Here is a 21,084-nt window from a genome sequence, read left to right on the forward strand (position 1 = left end):
ATCTGTCTCTTCTGGACACCTCCATTGTGTATTCTTGGCACCCCTTGTTGAGGATCAGTTGGCCGTAAACGTGTGGGTTTATTTCTGGGCTCTCTATTCTGTTCCATTGGTCTTTGTGTCTGTTTTTATGCCAGTACCATGCTGTTTTAATTACTGTAGCTTTGTAATATAGTTTGAAATCAAGAAGTGTGATTGGAGCTAGGAAGCCTGGAAAGGGGAAGACAAAAATAAGAAAAGTAAGAGATAATGATGCCTGAACTATTGATCCCCATCTGTTGTGGGCTGAATCATGTCCCCTACAAAATTCATGCATTGAAGTCCTAATCTCCCTGAACCCCAGGGTGCGACTGCATTTGGAGATAGGGTTTTTAAAGAAGTGATTAAATTAAAATGAGGTCACTAGAGTGGGCCCTAGTCTGATACGACTGGTGTCCTTATGAGAAGAGATTAGGACACCGACATGCAGAGTAACGGCGATGTGAGGACACAGGGAGAAGACGGCCGTCTACAAGCCTCAGAAGAAACCAACCCTGCTGACTCCTTGATCTTGGACTTCCAGCCTCCACAACCGAGAGAAAACAAATGTCTGTCATTTAAGTCACCCAATCTGTGGTAATTTGTCACAGCAGCCCTTAGCAGATGAACACACCATCCTTTTTTTTTTTATTTGTTGAGGAAGATCGGCCCTGAGCTAACATCCGTGCCCATCTTCCTCTACTTTATATGGGACGCTGCCACAGCATGGCTTGACAAGCGATGACTCGGTGCGCACCTGGGATCCGAACCCATGAACCCCGGGCCGCCAAAGTGGAGCGCGCGCACTTAACGGCTGTGCCACTGGGCCAGCCCGCGAACACACTGTCCTAATGTCCTTTCCAACTGAGCCCCATGAGAGGCTCAGTGGCAGGACCCTCAGGAGCCCACCTTGACTCACCTCAGGTTCTGAAGTTTGCAGTTGGGGTGTCTGAGCCCCTGACACAGCAGCTTCACCCCCCGGCTTCCGAGGGCATTGCGGTACAAAACCAGCTCTATCAGATTCGGATTGGTGCTCAGAGTAGCAGCAAGCTGTTCACTGTAGGCATCTGGAAGAACGTTCCTCTCGGATCTGCATGAAGGGAAGACGAGCCAACGTCTAGTTCTACTGGCCACTTTACAATGATTATGTTTGACAGTTCATCATTTATGAAGCATTTTGTCATCTTTTTGTTTTCTTTTGAAAACAAGATTTTCTTTTTTCTCCCCAAAGCCCCAGTACATAGTTGTGTACCCTAGTTGTAGGTCCTTCTAGTTCTTCTATGTGAGACACCACCTCAGCATGGCTTGATGAGGGGTGAGTAGGTCTGCGCCCAGGATCTGAACCAGCGAATCCCAGGCCACCGAAGCAGAACACGCAAACTTAACCGCTACGCCGCTATGCTGACGGTCGGCCCCATTTTGTCATCTTTATCTTCTTTTGGGGGGCAGAGGGAAGATTGGCCCTGAGCTAACATCTGTTGCCAATCCTCCTCCTTTTCTTTTTTTTTTTTCTCCCCAAAGCCCCAGTACATAATTGTGCATCATAGTTGCCGAGTTGTAGCTCCTTTGTGTGGGACACCACCCCAGCATTGGCTGACAAGCGGTGAGCAGATCCGTGCCCAGGATCTGAACCGGCGAAACCCCGGGCCACCGAAGTGGAAGGCGTGAACTTAACCACTGCACCACCAGGCTGGCCCCATTTTGTCATCTCTATCTTAATTTATCTTCTGAATGACCCTGTGTTACTTGCCCAAGCTCACATAGCTACTAAGTAGTAGAGAACAGACTTAAACCCTTGGACTAGGGGTGGAAAATGAATTTCATCTCACAGACGCACTCTGAGTGATTGGGAGAAGCCCTTGAAAGCTGAATGCTCAGAGGTAGCCTTTCACCCACACCCATGGTTCTCAGAGTGTGGTCCCGAGCCCAGCAGCATCAGCATCACCTGGGAACTTGCTAGAAATAAAAGTCCTCAGTCTCCAATGCAGCCCTACTTGATCAGAAACCTGTGTTTTAAACAGCTTTCCAGGGCCGGCCCGGTGGCGCAGGCAGTTAAGTGCGTGTGCTCCACTGCAGTGGCCCCGGGGTTCGCCAGTTCAGATCCTGGACACGCACCAATGCGCTGTTTGTCAAGCCATGCTGTGGCGGCATCCCATATAAAGTGGAGGAAGATGGGCATGGATGTTAGCCCAGGGCCAGTCTTCCTCAGCACAAAAAAAGAAAAAAAATAAAAATAAACAGCTTTCCAGGTGATTCTGCTCATATGTGAGAACCACGGATGCACCCAATGATTTTCTTCACTCCCTTTCTTCACAGCTAATGAAAGTAGAATATCTCTACTGAAGAACAAGAGCCGGAAGTTACAAATTTGTGGCCTGGGAGCTGACTTCCTCCGATGAGCATCAAATAATTTACAAATCAGATTTCACATGAAAATATAGATTCCTAGAATTTCTTCAACAGCCATTTCGGGCTACACAGGCACCTCATGAGCACAAGGCAACAGCTGGCCACCATAAGTGGGTATGTGACACCGTTTTCAGCGTGACCTGCAGGCTCCTGGTCACCAGTCCACCTGGCCTGCCTCCCTCATTTTCATGACTAGTCTGGCTGTATTGGTTCCGTATGGCTGTTTTAACAAATTACTGCAAAGACAGCAGCTTAAAACAACACGAGTTGATTATCTTACAGTTTTGGAGGTCAGAGGTCTGAAAGGAGTCTGGCTGGGTTAAAATGAAGATGTCACCTGGATCACGTTCCCTCAGGAGGCTCCAGGAGAGGATCCACTCCCGTGCCTTTTCCAGCTTCTAGAGGCCACCTGCATCCCTTGGCTCATGGTCCACTTTCACGAATCTCATCCATCTGACCTCGCCACATAATATCATATCTTCTCCTGCCTCCCTCCATCCCTTATGATTACTTTGGGCTCAGTAATCCAAGATCATCTCCCGATCTCAAGATCCTTACCTTAATCACGTCTGCAGAGTCCCTTTTGCCATGTAAGGTCACATACTCACAGATTCCAGCATTAGGACATGGGCATCTTTGCAGGGGAGCCATTATTATGCCCATTTCACTGGCCTTGGCAAGCATTTGAATTTATAATTCCTACTCGTGAGATAATAGAAAATATATATATTGGTCTCTGCCCCTGGTTCCTGGCACAGGGCTCCTGAGACCGTTGTAATTTCCTGGGTGATAGGAGTGTCCCTTGTTCTAAGGAGGTGGCTCTGGGTGGGCTCCTGGATCGGGGCTGGTCACCAGAAGACCAAGCCATGATCAGAAGCTTGACGCTTTCAGCCCCACTCCCCATCCTCCAGGGGGGCTGGAAATTGAGTTAATGATCGATCAATCATGCCTATGTGATGAAGCCTCCATAAAAATCCCCAAAGTATGGGGTTCAGAGAAATTCTGGGTTTCTGAACACGTGGAGGTGCTGGGAGCATGGTGTACCCACAGAGGGCATGGAAGCTCTGAGCCCCTTCCCACATACCTAGCCCTATGCACCTCTTCCCTCTGGATGTTCCTTTATCCTGTATCCTTTATCATATCCTTTTATAATAAACTGGTAAACAGTAAGTAAACTGTTTTCCTGCATTCTGAGCCATTCCAGCAAGTAATCAAATCCAAGGGGGAAGAAGCCATGGGAACCTCCGATTTGCAGCCAACCTAGACAGAAGTTGTGAGTAACCTGGGGACCTATTACTTGTGATTGGCATCTGACATGAGTGAGAACAATCTCGTGGGACTGAGCCCTTAACCTGAATTATGTAGGACACCCAGTTGGTGTTGCAGAGAATTGCGTGGCATGGGGAAACCTCCCCCACATCTGGTGTCAGAAGTGTTATGAGTATGGCAGAGGTGTGAGAGCAAAAGAGAGAAACACAGGAGAAGTGAGTTCTTCCTACACACCACTCCAGACCTCAGAGCCAGTCACTCCACCTCTGTAAACAAGGCTATGACGGAGAGGTGAAGGATGCCTGCTTTCTCTGCCTGGATATACAATCTGACGTTTCGATTTTTGAGGTTTGGCACGGGGCGCCAAGATGCGTGGTCCAGACCTACGGGGATATCAATAAGACAAGATGTGCTCTCACAGGTCAAAGGGCAAAGAGTAGGGCATTTCCTGCCTGGATGTGGAAGGGGCGGTGGATTTGGTACAAGAGGACTTTCAGAAGATATTGTAATTTTGGACCTTCTAAAATCTTTATGACAATCCCTCTCTCTGAATCAGGCTGGGATTAAGAATTGGCCTGATTCACATAGCATAGGGTACAATATGCAGCCAATAAAATCTCTTAATTTACTTCTAGTTGTATAGTCTGTCTTATAAGTTATATTTATTATATATAATTTTATATATAATTTATGTATATATGTTTTTATACATAAATGTGTTACACATACGTATACAAGTGTATATATACATATATACGTGTATGTGTGTGTATATATATATATATATATGTATGTATATATGTAGACCCTAGAGACCTTAACCACAATGGAGCCATATGTTCTGGTGGGTTTAACAAAATCATGTACTCAGAGTGTCTACGTTGTCACCTATGGTGGTGATGATGAAAAGAGTGACTTCCAAATTTTGTTGAGTTCTGACCCTGTACGTAACCCAGTGTGAAGCCTTTACAACCAGGCTTAAAAGGTAGGAATTGGGGGCCGGACTAGTGGCATAGTGGTTAAATTCGCACGCTCTGCTTCGGTGGCCCGGGGTTCGCAGGTTCAGATCCCGGGCAAGGACATACACACCGCTTATTAAGCCATGCTGTGGTGGTGACCCATATAAAGTAGAGGAAGATGGGCATGGATGTTAGCCCAGGGCCAATCTGCCTCAGCAAAAAAGAGGAGGATCGGCAACAGATGTTAGCTCAGGGCTAATCTTGCTCAAAAAAAAAAAAAAAAAAAAAAGGTAGGAATTAAAATTCCCATTTTCCACGGAGAAAAACAGACTCGGGGCCGGCCTGGTGGCGCAAGTGGTTAAGTGAGCGCGCTCCGCTGCGGTGGCCTGGGGTTCGCCAGTTCGGATCCCGGGCATGCACCGACGCATCGCTTGGCAAGCCATGCTGTGGTGGTGTCCCATATAAAGTGGAGGAAGATGGGCACGGATGTTAGCCCAGGGCCAGTCTTCCTCAGCAAAAAAAAAAAGAGGAGGATTGGCAGATGTTAGCACAGGGCTGATCTTCCTCACAAAAAAAAAAAAAAAAAAGAAAAACAGACTCAACAAGGAGAAAGGTCACACAGCTAGTGAGGGGTAGAGTTGGGATTCCAATCCATGTGTGTTGGATTCCAAATCCTGGGCTATTTATTAACCACCACCACTTCTTGTATCCTACAGTACAATACTTTAAAGTCTTGGGCACATGGCCCTACATAAGCACACTTAGTACACATTAATGACCTCTAGATCAGTGAGGAACCTGGTGACCAGAATTATGATTCCAGCGAGAAGAAGAGTCGTGAAGAGCCAGGCAGAGTCTGATAACTGGAAATAAGCCCCAACCAGAGTGAGATGTTGACACATTAAACTTTTTACGTGTATCGCCAGGGTGTTTGCACTTGCTTTCCCCTCTCCCTAGGACGCCTCTCCTTCCTAAATTTTCACAGGGCTGGCTCCATCTCATCACTGAGGTCAGTAGCAGTTGTTTACCGAGCTGATGGGGAGGCCCTGAGAATCAGGACCCCACCCTCAGCAGTATTCAATGAGTCCTGCGGAATTAGTGCAACAAGACCCCAGCTCCCTGCCCCTGAGCAGCGGTGGGGACACTTCTGAGAAGTGGGAGGTGACATTGGCCTCCAGGCGCCCATTAGTGACTGGCTTAATGGTGTTCCCTTTGTTGGCTTCCTTTCCTTGTCCTCTCTGCTTTCTGGGACCATCTCCCAAAGAAACTGCTACCGGGGACCAGAATACACCACCCCAGAATACGCCGCTTTGGCATAAGGATTATTTTAAGCTGAAGGCAAATGAGATGCAGACAGAAGGCCCAGAGCTGCCCTTACCTGACCAAGAGCAGAAACTTCTGAAAAATGAGGACTGCCATTAATCCCCTCTCCTGGGGAAGTTTTATGGCGGTGAAGAAGATAGAAAGTTGATGCGGAGGGCTCAAGACATGCTACCCTAAGATATGGTGCCTTGGCATACTGAATATCTTGAGCCAAAAGAGTTTGAGAAAGCAGCAGAGACAGAAAGGTCACTCCGACACCTCCCCCACACTTCATCCCTAAAAGTAGGAGATAAATTTCTCATGTGTACCCAGGAGGGAGGGAGACATCCTTATTACCAGAGACAGAGATTTAGGGCCGAGGAGCCTGTATAAACAAACCTTGTTACTTTTTCACCATTTACTACCTCAAGCCCAAACCCCTCTGTCTCATCAATTCTTCACAAATTCGTTGTTTCTTTGTCTAAAAGGTATAAAAGCTTTCTGCTCTGGTCATTTCTTTGGGTCTTCATTCTCTTATGAAGACTCCCAAGTACACGTAAAAATTCAATAAAATTTATATGCTTCTCTCTTGTTAATCTGTCTTATGTCAGTTTAATTCTTAGGTACAACCAGAGACCCAGAGAGGGTAGAGGAGAGTTTTTCCTCCCCTACAGTTCCGTGACGGATTTGCACACTCAAACCTCACCCTATGAGTTTCCTCCATATATTTTCCATCCCACAATTTGCCACCCAAGAAACCCAAAGTTCTTTTCTTTTGTTCTTGTCACTTCTCTAAAAATATATTGTTCTTTTGTTAAGATAACATATAAGCCCAAGTTCTAACCATCCCTTCGAGCTACAGCTTCCTCAGAGCTTCCTTCTTTGACCATCCCCTTTCATGTTGCCCACCCTCATCCAAGTCACTGTCTAGTACATTACCCTGCTTTATTTTCCTCATAATAGTTGTCTCCATCTGAAACTATCTTAATCATCAATTTTCTTTGTTTGCTTGTTTGCCTATTTATTTATTTACTTATTCTTTATCTATCTCCCTTCTCATTAGGATATTTGCTCTGGCAGGGGCATTGGCTGGCTTATTCACAGTGTCCAGTCTACAGAAAAGTGCCCTTGATGATATTTGTTGATTGAATACATTCTCCTTGACATGGACCCCAATTTAGTCCTAAAGAGTATTGTTTAAGAGCAGGACACTAACTTGTACACTGTTGACACTTGGGGGCCAGATCATTCTTTTTTTTTTTAATTTTATTTATTTTATTTTTTTCCCCCAAAGCCCCAGTAGATAGTTGTATGTCATAGCTGCACATCCTTCTGGTTGCTGTATGTGGGACGCGGCCTCAGCACGGCCAGACAAGCGGTGCATTGGTGCGCGCCCGGGATCTGAACCCTGGGCCGCCAGCAGCGGAGCGCGTTCACTTAACCGCTAAGCCAGGGGCCGGCTCATGGGGCCAGATCATTCTTTGTTGAGGGGTGCTGTCCTGTGCATTGTAGGATGTTTTTGCAGCATCCCTAGCCTCTACCCACTGTATGCCAGTAGCACCCCTCCTGTCTCCCCTAGTTGTGACAACCAAATATTTCCAAGTATCTCCTGGAGTGGGGGCAAAACCACCCCCAGTTGAGAACATGAACTTGGCTAAGAGCATGAACTTGGAGAGGGAGCCCAGCGACTACTTACGACTGTGCCAGTGGCGTCTGGGGCCCTGAAGTCCACCTCACCCCATCGTCTTCGTCAGCGCTGTAGGAAGCCCCATACAAGTGCAGCACCAGGGCATTTCTGCAGTTCTTCACACAAAAGGAGGAGACCATGTGCTCCATCTTGGTGGCAATGTTACTGACCACGACCACTTGGAAGTGGCTCAGGGCCTGTTGGATAAATTCCTCCTCCTGGATCTCGTAAAGACAGCTGAAGAGCTCCAAGGAGCCCTGTTGCAGGGTAGAGCCCTCGCTCTGGGCTTTGCTCTGGATCCACTCCAACAGTTCCGCCTTGATGCGAGGCGACACCTTCCAGCGAAGGCTCTTCTCCAGGTAGCATCTCGTCTCCTCATTCAGGAGTCCAAACAGGAAATGGACGGTGAGTGTCAAGAAGCTCCTCTCTGAGAACCTGGACTCAGCCAACAGCCTCATCATGTTGTGTTCTGGGCTGGATCCACGCTCCCCATCATCCAGGATATAGTACATGGCTGCAAAAAATTCTTGGAAACTCGAGTGGATGAAGCTATAGAACTTTTCACAGTTGATGTCCTTCTGGAAGATGTTCATGTTGAGGAAGGAAGACACATCCGTCCCATCGAGGCCGTGCTTCCGGAGGTCTTGTTCCTCAAATAGGATTTTCTGATTCCAGAGCCCATCGGCTGCCAAAGAGCAGAGCCCTCTCTGGTTGGGCGGGGTCTGGAGGGTTGGGGTCCCTGGCTTGGGTTGCATCAGACTCAGGAGGTAGAGCATGTACACTGCTGTCGTGGTCCTGGACGTCTGCCTTAAAAGCCCCCCATCCTCCAACTGCTGCTTGAGGCAGGTGCAAACGACCCAGCACACCAAGGGGACAAAGCACAGAGTGAAGAGGGGCTCGTTGTCCCTCACGAAATTAAAGACTTGGCCGGCCTGCTCCGCGTTGTGGAAATACTTGTAAAAGTACTCCTTCCTTTCTGCCTCAGAGAAGCCCAGGATCTCTACGTGCCTGGGATGCTCCAGCAAGCGGTGGAGCTTCTCCAAAGCCGTGGGCCTGGTGGTGATAAGCAAAGACACCTCAGGCAGCAGCTTCTTCCGAATCAGGCTACTCAGGAGAAGCTCCGTGGGCCGCTTCTCCTCCCAGCAGAGGCACCAGGGGCCCGGAGGGTCATGGAAAGAGGGCTTGAGCTCATCAAAGCCGTCGATGATAAAAAGGAGGCGCTCGGGAGCTCGGATGAGCTCGTGGAGGGGCGCGCTGGGCTCGGGCCAGCAGCTGGAGATGAGGTCTTGTGCGCTCCGCTGGGGGGCGCTCTGGTTCATCTCCCTGCAGTTGATGTAGAAGAGATAATCAAACCTGTCTTGGAAGAGCCTCCCGTCGGCCCAGTCCAGCATCACCTTGTGGGCCAGCATGGATTTGCCCATTCCTGCTGCCCCCTGCAAGACCACGGTGCGCGGCGGCTCCGGGCGCTCCTCATCTGGCTCGAAGAGTGTCTCTATATGGATGAGGCTGGCCGGGTGTCCTACGGTTCTCGCATGTCCCCGGCCTGTGTCCAAGAGCTTCTGCTGGGCCCACACGGGATTTGCATGTTCTTTCACCAAGAGGAGCCGGGTGTACCGGTGGCTGAGGTTGACGCATTCCCCTAGACGCGCATTGCGGTCTTCCATCAGTCGGAATTTCCGGCGGACATAGTCCCTGTAGGTTTCCTGGGGATCTAATGGAGAGGAATGGAGGATCCGTGGGAGACTCGTCAGCAACGTTTCATGAATTCATGAGTTAAAACAAACCTTGGTCTAGTACCTACTTGTTCTGCAATATCCCTGGAACAGTTTTCTAGATGGAGAACCTTGGTACCTCCCTCTAAAGATCTTGGTTTTCATGGGAAACAGAGGCATTAATGTGAGAACTGTTCTCATGCACAGTGCTCTATCCTCGCTACTCAAACGGTGGTCCGTGTGCCAGCAGCGTCGGCATCACCATTCAGGCTGACCGAAAACCGCAATGCGGCCGAGAGGGACGCACCAACCTCAGCCTCAGCACTCTCGGCCTCTCCTGGTGAAGGAACACTTAAATCTCATGTGGACCCACCAGGGAGCTGGTTGGAAATGCGAAACCTTGAGCCCCACTCCCCACCTACTGAATCAGAAACTCCATTTCTAACAAGATCGCTGAGTGATTTGCACGCCCGGTGAAACAGGAGACAGCAGCGCTCCCAAGTTTTCTGGGTCCTATTTGAAAAAAAGGTAAACGCGTGTCTGCACCGAAGGAGAACTTATCCGTCCTATAAATCTTTTGCTTCAAGTCTCTTTGGGAAAGCCTGCTTGGTGTAGATGTCTATGAAAATTCTACAATAGTGGCTCTCAACGGGGGATTGAGGCCTCCCTAGGGGACAGTGGGCAAGGTCTGGAGATACTACGGGTTGTCACAACTTGGGGTGCTACTGCCATCTAGTGGGTGGAGGTCATGGTTGCTGCTCAGCATCCTGCAGAGCACACGGGACAGCGCCCACAACAAAGAATTATCCAGCCCTAAAATCGTAGTGGGAAGGTGGAGAAACCCTGATTTAGACAAAAATGTATCCCTTAGTATTTGCATGTCACCAGAGGCCCATAATATCCACCCAAGGGGCGGTAAAAAAGATCTGAATTTGATCCCAGGACTCCCTCAAAAGGAATGCATGTACTCTTTCATTTTTAATTGTGGTAAAATATACATAACATAAAATTTACCATTTTAACCATTTTTAAGTGTACAACTCAGTGGCATTAAGTGCACTCACAATGTTGTGCAACAATCACCACCATCCATTTCCAGAACTTTTTCATCATCCTCAAGAGAAACTCTGTACCCGTTAAGCACTAACTCACCATTTCTCCCCTCCTCCAAGCCCCTGGCAGCCACCATTCTGCTTTATATGTATGTTTGTATATATATACATATATGCAATATATGTATATATTGTATATATTTTTTTATTTCTCTCAGTCACTGAGCTTTTTTGACACCCCCTTATAATTTGCACCCAAAGGAAGTGCCTCACTCACCACCTAACCCTATTGTCCTCCCCACACACACAGCCATCTCCCTGTAACCGATAACCTTGCAGTCTCACAGAGGGAATCCTGGGAGTTTTCTGGCACTCATTTCTCCCCAGCCGTGGGTCTACAAACCTTGTCTTTGTCGCTCCTGAATCTCTCTGTCCCCTCCTTTCCCCTCCCCTCCATCCATATGGCCATCTGCCTTAGCTGTCCCCTCACCTTCTCTCACCTCCTCTAAACTCCCTGTTCCGGCTCCTTCCCCTGAGTCCATCCTCCACACCAACCCCAAAGGAAAACTTTGCAGACCCACATTGGACCCTGTTCCTCTCCTGTTCATAACCCCTTCATGCTCCCATTGCCCTCATGACAAAAATCTAAGCTTTCGTCTAAGGTCTTCAGAGCCTTCATGGCTTCTGCCCACCTTCCTTGACCCACAGGCTGTTGCTCTCCCAGCGCCCTTACACCACGGTCCCAACAAGCCCGAATTCTTCTCAGTCCCTTGCTCCAAGTGTCCCCTGTGACAATGAAAATCCCCCCAATTGAGAACTACTGCTCTAACTATATTAGAGCAAGGACACCTGTGAAGTAGAGGAGAGAGGAAAGAGATGCTTTGCTAACATACAGATGAGAAAACTGAGGCTCCAAAAACAGACTTGACTTCTCCAAGTCTGCCTGGCTAGATGGTAGGTGATAGAAATAAAAACCCAAACTTGGGTGCTCTGGCTACCGAGCTCCTAACTCCAGACTGTTAATCCTGTCAGCTGCACACTTTAGACCTGCACTGGCCAATACAGCAGCCACTAGCCCCGTGTGGCCACTGACTACTTGAAATGTGCCTAATGCCACCAAGGAACTGGATTTAAAATTTTCATTTTCATTCATTTTAATTAATGTGTATCTAAATTTAAAAACCAATACTTGATTCAGTGATTGAAAAACTTGCAAGCATGTTCAGACAATGTATGAGAATCTGCTTTTCAACTGTGATTTTTGTGAAACCTAAATATGGCTCAAGTATTTCCAGTAACGATTTAGAATTTGAAATGAGATGAGCTGGAAGTGTAAGACACAGCGAACTTTGAAGACTCAGTACAAAAAAAAGAATGTAAACTATCTAATTAATAATGTTCCATATGGATCACTTGATGAAATGATAATATTTTGGATATATTGGGTTAAACAAAAAATTTCATTAAAATTAATTTCACTTATTTCTTTTTACTTTTTTTACTAGAATACTTCAAATCATATATGTGGCTCACATCATATTTCTATTGGACAGCACTGCTTTAGAGCTTCTCAAATCATTATTTTGTTTGATGCTTCCAGACTCCTTAGAGAAGGAGGCAGGCAGAGAAGGTACATTTCACAAATGGGGAGACTGAGTCCCAGACCCAAGGGCAATGACTTGTCTAAGAACAGGTGATGAATCTATTGTAAGGCAGTGATGAGGATCCATGGGGGTGGATCCTAGCTCCAATGCGTTGAAGATGCCCTTGAAAGATAATCCAGAATCATTTGTGTCCTTGCCAACAATCCTGATTCTATTCAGGTAGTGTGTGTTGATCCCTTGATTCCAGTAAATGTTGTCCCTTCACTAGCCCCAGGGGATGAATTATGGTTTGGCTGAACCAGTCATGAGTAGTCTCATTCCCCTAGCCAGTGGCTGGTCTGGGAATGGGTATGTGCCCTGGTCCTGACCAATGAGTTACACAGGTATGACCACTCAGGAGGAGCAAGCTTATTGGAAGGATTTTATTCCTGGATAAAAATAACAGTCTCTTGATGAAGAAAGCCTTTTGTTTCCCTTTTTGTCATTGCTTGGAATTCTCTTGTATGAGATGGTTTGGCCGCCATCTTGCAATCACGAGGTGACAAGTCTTAGGACAAACGAAACATAGGAAAAAGTGGGGCTTTGATGATGTCGTTAATCCACTACATGAATTCTGCAACCACCCACGCCAAGACTTCCTGTTATATGCAAACACTAAATAAATGTCCTTTTTCCTTGGTAGTCTGATACATGTAGCCTAATGCATTCTAATGCATACTAATGGTTCATGGCTCACCTTTTCTTGGAGTTCCAGGAAAGACTTCCAGAGAACGTGCCGACTGGCTCCTCAGTGAGGATGCGCCACCAAGTGGAGTATCTGGAAGAGAAATTTTGTGAGATCAGCTAGCACATATCTGGCTAGCACTCAATAATATTAGCTACTATTACATCAAACTGTCTACATGATAACTCCCTGCCCACCCATACCCCAGAATGTTTAGTAGTCACCTCACATGCACTATTGTTGAAAACATTTGTTCTTCATAACCCACTGTCCTTCCTGGGTACCCATCATGGTGATTGACATCTCCATCCATCCAATTAATCCCCTCAGCCAGGAAGTTCTGAGTCAGCTTGGAGTCCTCCCTCCCCTTCAGCCCTCAACCATGTCTCGCCCACCAACCATCCATTAATCCGTCCAACAAATATACATACATTTGGCACCAATGTTATCCAGGCATTTTTCCAGACGTTGGATACATAGCAATAAACAAGACACGAGGTCCCTACTCCATAGATCTTACCTTTTAGTCATGCAGGAAGTTCAGCATAAAAAATAAACACCAAATCTAACTTCAGATTATGATAAAAGTTGTGTCTAAAATTAAACACAGTGATATGACAGAGTGATGAAAGTAACATTTTAGTTTGGGTGGCCAGGAAAGGCTTTCCTGCGGATGTATTGTAAGACCTAAAATTTCAAGTGCTTCCTTGACATCTTTGAGCCTCACAGGACCCCAAAGACCTAAGTGTGAGTCCCTGTGCTCTTGTCAGATGTGCCCCACACCTATTGGGAAAGGCTCCCCACTCAGCTAGTTCTCTGATCAGGATTAGACCAACTGCACCCCACCTGGTCACCCTATCTCTTAGACCACCAGCTGTACCTCACTTGATCCTCAGTCTAACAAGTGTCACCTCCCTGCTGGCCCATGAAATTATTCAAACAAGCCAATCACATCCTCTTGCAGGAACGATAAAGCACCCCACACTCTTGTTACTCCAAAGCCTGCCTTCTACAGCCCCTGTTGGCTCATTGTGCTGCTGAGTGCAACCACTGTGGGACCCTGCATGGTGCACGGGGTCCCCTCCCCTGGGCTGTGACTGTGACTAATAGACTGCTGTCAATCTCATCTGCCCAGTGTTGGGTGTCCTGTGCTCAACCAACTGGTACTACTCAGGGCGGGAGATCCCTCCTTCACCAATGAGATGAATAGGAGGTGACTGGAACAGAGGACAAGACATTTAATCTGAAGTCTGAATGGCAAGGGGCCAGATATGTGAGAAGAGGCATTCAAAGCAGGAAAAAACAGCAAGTGTAAAGGTCCTCAGGAAGAAACAATCTTGACACAACAGAGGAAATGAAGTTGGAGTGGAATGAGCTTCAGGGTAAGTGTTAGGGAGTGAGTTTGGAGAGAGAGACACAGCTAGCACCTGTAGGAGCATGTGAAGGAGTTTGGACTACAATCTATTCCCAACAGGAAGCCAATGGAGGATTTGAAACAGGGGAAGGAGATGATTTAATTATAAAGATTACTCTGATGATGAGTGGACCATACCCCGTAAGGAGCAGTAGTGGAAGCAGGGGGACCATGGCAGAGAAGGTTGCAGTTAGCCATTCTGGGTGACAGCAGTGAGAAGAAATGCATGGGGTTGGGATGTACTGGGATTTGCCAATGGATTGGATGTGTGAGGTTCTGGGAAAGAGGGACTCAGACATGATGCCTGAGTAAAACTTATCAAAAGTGATAAGAATCAGACTTCATGCTCATTAGGATAGCTACTATTAAAAAAAAAAGATAGGGCTGGCCCCGTGGCTTAGTGGTTAAGTGTGTGCACTCCGCTACTGGTGGCCCGAGTTCGGATCCCGGGCACGCACCGAGGCACCGCTTCTCCGGCCATGCTGAGGCCACGTCCCACATACAGCAACTAGAAGGATGTGCATCTATGACGTACAACTATCTACTGGGGCTTTGGGTAAAAAAAAAAAGGAGGAGGATTGGCAATAAATGTTAGCTCAGAGCTGGTCTTCCTCAGCAAAAAAGAGGAGGATTAGCACGGATGTTAGCTCAAGGCTGATCTTCCTCACAAAAAAAAAAGATAAATATTGGCGAGGACGTGGGAAAATTGGAATCTTTGTGCACTGTTGGTGGGGATGTAAAATGGTGCAGCCACTGTGGAAAAGAGTAAGGAGGTTCCCCCAAAAATTAAAAATAGAATTACCATATCATCCAGCAATTCCTCTTCTGGGTATATACTCAAAAGAATTGATAGCAAAGTCTCGAAGAAATATTTGTGCACCCATGTTCATAGCAGCATTATTCACAATAACCAAATGGTGGAAGCAACCCAAGTGTCCATTAATGGATGAATGGATAAACAGAATGTGATAGATACAAAAAATAAAATATTATTCAGCCTAAAAAAGGAAGGAAACTCTGACACGTGCTACAGCATGGATGAACCATGAAAACATTATGCTAAGTAAGCCAGTCACAGAAAGACAAACACTCTGTGATTCCACTTATATGAGGCATCTAGAGTAGTCAAATTCATTTATAACAATTTTATATTGTATGTATTTTACCACAGTTTATTAAAAAAGTAATCATTAAACGTTACAGCTGAAAAAGACCTCAAAGATTTACTACCTTAGTGTTTCCTAAAGCATGCCATGGGCATCACCCACATCGAAATGCAGATTCCTGGTGCCCCAAACCTGCTTAATCAGAATCTCTAGTGCGGGGTCTTGGATTCCACATTCACAACAAGGTGTCCGAAGGATTCTTATGCACACTAACATGTGAGAACCACTGATCTAGTCCAATCCCCCTTGTCTTACTGATGAGGTGACAGAGGCCCAAAGAGGTGCATGATTCTCCAACATCACACAGCTAAAAAAGAGCAAAGCTAGACATCTGATCTCCTTCAGACCACAGGGCTGTCCTCCGATGAATTAATAGGACATAGTCCGTAGAAGGACGCTCGCCAAATAGTTATCAGTTGTTAATGCAGGGAAGAGATTTAGGAATAGGAAGAAGGGAGGGAATTTATACTTGTTTATTATTTTAATTTCTTAAAATTAGTGTGTAAACTTCTATAAGTAAATACTATTATATAAAATCATAAATGAATACATTTATACCTTTTTTTTACTTTTTTGCTGATAGTTCTTTGATTTTCAATGTGCCCCTAAGTAAAGATGTGACTCAATCTCACGTTCCCCAAGTCCAGGGCACCTTCAGTATTCTCCAAGAATGGAGACAAGGAGAGAAGGAATCATGTAAGATCATATCTGAGAAGGCTTAAGAGATTCTTTCTTTCCATTGCACGTTACTGGCCCGAGAGAGCCTGTTGTTAAATTTCTGTGAATTACAAGCCAGTTGACATCACACTGGTAACTTAAAATCAGCCATCCTAAGAGTATTTACACCACGGAAATTAGCAAATGCTACAAACTAGGGCCTTTGTTTTTTCAGAGTTATTAAAGACTTTGTTTTTTCAGAGATGTTAACCATTGACCGGCACACCACTGCCCTCACACCTCCTTAACTTTGAGACACGAAGCCTCACAGAAGGGATGGTATATAGCCAGGTATTGGCAGAACTTAATTATTCATTAAACAAACATTCTCTAAGACTTACTCTGTTCTTGGCCATGGCCAGACACTGGAATCACAGAGAATCATACAGAGGAGTCAAGAGTTACCCTGCTTTTTGGGGGACCCTGTCCCATTAGGGGAGAGAGGTGAGAAATTACATTAAAAACCAGAGCTCAAATGCCATCTCCACCACTTCCAATAATAGCTGGTATTTGCTGAGTTAATGTCTGCTGGATATTGTGGTAAGCACTTGGCATGTATTATCTCATGAACTTTTGCCTGGGGATAAACCATTTTTTTTCAGAGTCTCAGTTTTCTCATCTATATAATAGATATAACAGTAATTATCTATCACACATCATTTTAAACATTGAATGTGTTGACGTATTATTATGCACAATGGATGCCTTTTTATAGGACAGAATCAATCAGTGTTAGCACCATGGTGATTATTTTATAGGACAGAAGATATAATAAAAGAAATCCGGGTACTAATGAAGCACAAAAGTAGAGTTTCGAAGCCACCAGGGTGGTTGAGGGTGAGGGACAAGAGGAGAGAGAAGAGGAGTAAAGAATTCAAAGAAGGTAGTGCCTCCAAGGTTCTGATAGATAAATAAGAATTTTCCAGGCAAAGGAGACAGAGGCAGGATGTTCCAGGAAGAACACAGCACGAACAAAGGCCAAGGGGATAAAAGAGAACCCAGGTCTCATGAGCTCAGCAGTTGTCATGAAGGAGAAGGGAATTGGGTTGCAGCCTTGACCGTCCCATCACTTCCTTACCCTTCACCAGGTCCTCTCTCTGTCCTCTCTCCGACAGGTCCTTCCTGTTGATCCGCTCAAAGACGCTAAGAGCCAGCAGCCAGGCCTCCCCTGTCCCACAATGCGCCACAAGAAGCTGAGCCATTTCCAGAGGACCAGCCTGCTCCATACGCCCCCAGGGGATCTTGGCCTCCCCCGGCTCTGTCGCAGTCCCCAGGTATAACTTGAACTTCTTCAGCTCCACAGCCTCCAGTTCTTCCAAGTAGGCAGAGAGGCGGCAGAGGCCATCCCTGACCAGGATTCGGGGCATGGGGGCGTCGTGAACCCCGAAGGAGAGAAGCTGGAGCCTAGGATGTTTCTACACACAGGACGGGCAATGCCTACATGCCCACCATCTGATCATTCGCAGGCAGAGGCTGTAGGAATGACAGAGAGGCAAGTCCTTCTGTTGAAATAGTACTTCCTTACCCTGCAGCTCCCGCCTGCCCTGCCCCACTCACCAACGGTGTCCACTTTGAAGAAGAGGAAGTTGGGAGCGATTAGGAAATCACAGGAGCCATGCGTCTCATGAGAAAGACTTTCGCTTCTGCTCCCTCTTCCCGGCTCCCTTGACCAATCAGTCACTCTTTCCTCTGTCCTTCCTGCTGTTTTCCTCGCCTCGCTGGTGTCTGTGGTTGATGGGATTATTATCAAAATAGTTACTGCCCCTCCTTGTGGGAGGATTAGGCAACCTTTCCATTGGAATCAGACTTGGACGCACAACTTGTATTGGGTGATGGAATGTGAGCCAACGCTACTGTGAAATGTGAGCAAATGTGAGCAAATTTCTAGGAGGAATGTAAATGGTGCAATCGCTGAGGAAAACAGTTTGAAGGTTCCTCTAAAAGCTAAACATAGAATTACTACATGACCCAGTGTGATGTTGTGATATAATAAAAAAATATACATTTGGTCTTCAACGCCCCCCTCCAAAAAAAAAATGTAAACAAACTTCTCTTCCAGGTAGAAGCATTAAGAACTTTTCATGGGGCTTCTGCTATTTCCTCTTTTCTCTCAGCTACAAGACTGTCATATCCCAGGTAGGGACTCTATGGTAGGCAGCATAATGTTCCCCCAAAGATGTCCATGTCCCAATCCCTAGAACCTGTGATATGTTACCTTACACAGCAAAAGAGACTTTGCAGATGTGATTAAATTTAAGGCCCTTGAGATGGGGAGATTACCCTGGATTATCCAGGTAGGCTCAAGGTAGTCACAAGGATTCTTATAGGAGGGAGACAAGAAGACTAGAGTCAGAGAGGCAATGTGATGATGGAAGCAGAGGTAGGAGTGATGTGATTGCTGGCTGGGGGCTATAATCCAAGGAATGAGGGAAGCTTCTAGAATCTGGAAAAGGTAAGGAAATAGATTCTTGCCTAGGGTCTCCAAAAGGAACAGACTGCTGACACCTTGATTTTAGTCCCATTTTGAACTTCTGACCTCCCACACTGTAAAATAATAAATATGTGGAGTGGTAATTTGTTAGAGCAGCAACAAGAAACTGACACAGGCTCCTTCTTCAGCCTTGGACCAGGAATGAAAAGAACACAGATGAAGCCATAGCCAAGTGGCTCACAACGAACTTGTATGTAAACAATGTTGCTGTTAAGTCACAAAGTTGTAGGGGTCATTTATTACTGCGGCATACCTCAGCCCAAACTGACGGATACAACGATTTAGTGATTTCTGGAAAGCAGTCAAAGCAGCATTGACTCACTTAGGTTGCCTTGGCCTGGAATTAGTAATCTCAATTCCAAAGCCTTCAACGAGAAGGAGAAATAAACTACAACTACAAGAAATAACGTGGATAAATCTCACAAGCGTAATGTTAAGCAAGAGAAGCCAAATATTAAAAAGTGCATTCTGTACAAATATTTATATGATGTTCAAAAACAGGTAAAACTAAAGTGTAGTGTTGGGAGTTAAGAGACTGGTTACTCTTGGGAGGGGGTACAATTCAGCCCATAATAGTTTTGATCACCATTTTCTTCCCAACAACTAGAATAGTGCCTGAAATACAGTAAGTGCCTCATTACCTTTGAGGAGCTATGTAATGAACGAATCACACATACGTGTAATATTTTATGTGACCCAAGATGGAGAACATTTTATTTACCACAAATTATCTAAGGGAGAGCACAGTATTTATTTGGGAAAAACAATATTTTATTAAACTACTTGGAATGGAAAATAAGACCTTAAAGCTGTGTCTAATCTATCAGTGGTGCTGGCTTGATCATTTTGCAGGAGGAAAGAAGCACAGAGAGAAATTGGGAAGAGGAGGGGAAGGGGAATGCGGTGAAGAGACTCTATGATACGATAAGGCCTTTCCTGGATTCGATCTCTCACTTTCATAGGAAAATCATGAAATGCTTAATGTAGGACGATGTCTCATGGAATGTTGTGAAGGATTTTTTAAGTTATTATTATTGGTCTGGATTGATTAGGGGGATAAGACAGTTGGCATGAAGCAGGAGACAGAGAGAATCATGAACATGTTATTCCACCAGAATTCATAAAAATAGGAGGCTCCCATGGGTAGCAGGGAGTCAATGAATGTTTTTGAGTGCTGTAGCAATGTGAAGAAGGTGTTTTGGGGAGATGATTGAGTTTCTGCTGTCTTTCCAGGGGTAGTGATGCCATGGGGAGATCCTCCAGACTTTACATGTTCCTCTGGTTCCCACTCCATGCCTCACCACTTTGCTAGCTGTGTGACCTGGATAAGTCACCTCCCCTTCACGATAAGCCTCTAAAGTCTTGGCAAAGGAAAGCAGAAATAGAACACAGAGTAAATTCTTACATAAACTGTGTAAAATGGGATTCTAGGGGGGAGGTATTTGGCTCTGACTCTCAGATGTCACATACTTGAATTTCCCTACACTCACTTTCCTCTATTCCTACTGAAAGTCTGCCTATTCAACTGCTATAGCTACTAGGAGCAGGAACAGGACAGACACAGTCATGCATTGCTTAACAATAGGGATACGTTCTGAGAAATGTGTCACTAGGTGATTTCATCGTTATGTGAACGTCACAGAGTGTTAATTACACAAACTTAGATGGTACACCCTACTATGCATCTAGGCTATGTGATACTAATCTTATGGGACCACTGTGGTATACATGGTCCGTCGTTGACTGAAACATCATTATGTGGTGCGTGACTGTACTCTCAAAGGAAAGGGGAGGAATTTGTGAGGGCCAATAATGTTTTCTGGACTCAGAATGTAGCTGGATCCAGAATATACAAAGAATATAGCTCTAGAGGTGATTTAAGGAATAGAATTGGGGTTAGTGACCATTTCCAGGGACAATCTCAACATCATGTCCCTAGTGTTTCTCAAACTTTAATGTGCATATGAATCACCTTTAATATGTGATCTTATTAAAATGAAGATTCTCACTCAGTGGGTCTGAGATTCTGCATTTCCAAAAAGCTCCCAGTTGGTGCTAAAGCTATTGGTTCAAGTTCACATTTGCAGGAAGCCATACTTCTGTAAAGTTCAAACCTCTGTAAGCTGTCTTCAGAAGGTCTTAATACAGAGCAAATTTGAAGAAATAAATAAAAGGCGTTCTTATAAATGAAAACAAAATTTTATGGGATAACTTTGGATTTTCCAAAGCCATGGAGATGAGAGTTGTAGATGCCAAAGATGTCCCAGCTGCTATCTGGGTGACATTCATTTTTTTTTTTTTTGTGAGGAAGATCAGCCCTGAGCTAACATCCATGCTGATCCTCCTCTTTTTGCTGAGGAAGACCAGCTCTGAGCTAACATCTATTGCCAATCCTCCTCCTTTTTTTTTCCCTTTTTCTCCCCAAAGCCCCAGTAGATAGTTGGATGTCATAGTTGCACATCCTTCTAGTTGCTGTATGTGGGACGCGGCCTCAGCATGGCCTGACAAGCAGTGTGTCGGTGCGCGCCCGGGATCCAAACCCGGGCCGCCAGTAGCGGAGCGT

General features: G+C 45.8%; 1 protein-coding gene across 1 annotated transcript in view; it reads right to left on the reverse strand.

Moving 5' to 3' along the window:
• The window catches only part of NLRP12 (NLR family pyrin domain containing 12), a 32,610-nt gene extending 15,135 nt beyond the window's left edge, over positions 1-17,475 (reverse strand). Inside the window, exons 1-4 of the mRNA XM_058530167.1 lie at positions 17,109-17,475; positions 12,746-12,826; positions 7,651-9,352; positions 935-1,105 (exon numbers count right to left, since the gene is read on the reverse strand). Coding sequence (XP_058386150.1) covers positions 935-1,105; positions 7,651-9,352; positions 12,746-12,826; positions 17,109-17,397 — 2,243 coding nt within the window. The 5' untranslated portion in view covers positions 17,398-17,475. The remainder of the gene's footprint in view (positions 1-934; positions 1,106-7,650; positions 9,353-12,745; positions 12,827-17,108) is intronic.
• Positions 17,476-21,084: the final 3,609 nt, after the last annotated feature.

Source organism: Diceros bicornis, chromosome 34, assembly GCF_020826845.1.
Source record: "Diceros bicornis minor isolate mBicDic1 chromosome 34, mDicBic1.mat.cur, whole genome shotgun sequence".
NCBI lineage: Eukaryota > Metazoa > Chordata > Mammalia > Perissodactyla > Rhinocerotidae > Diceros > Diceros bicornis.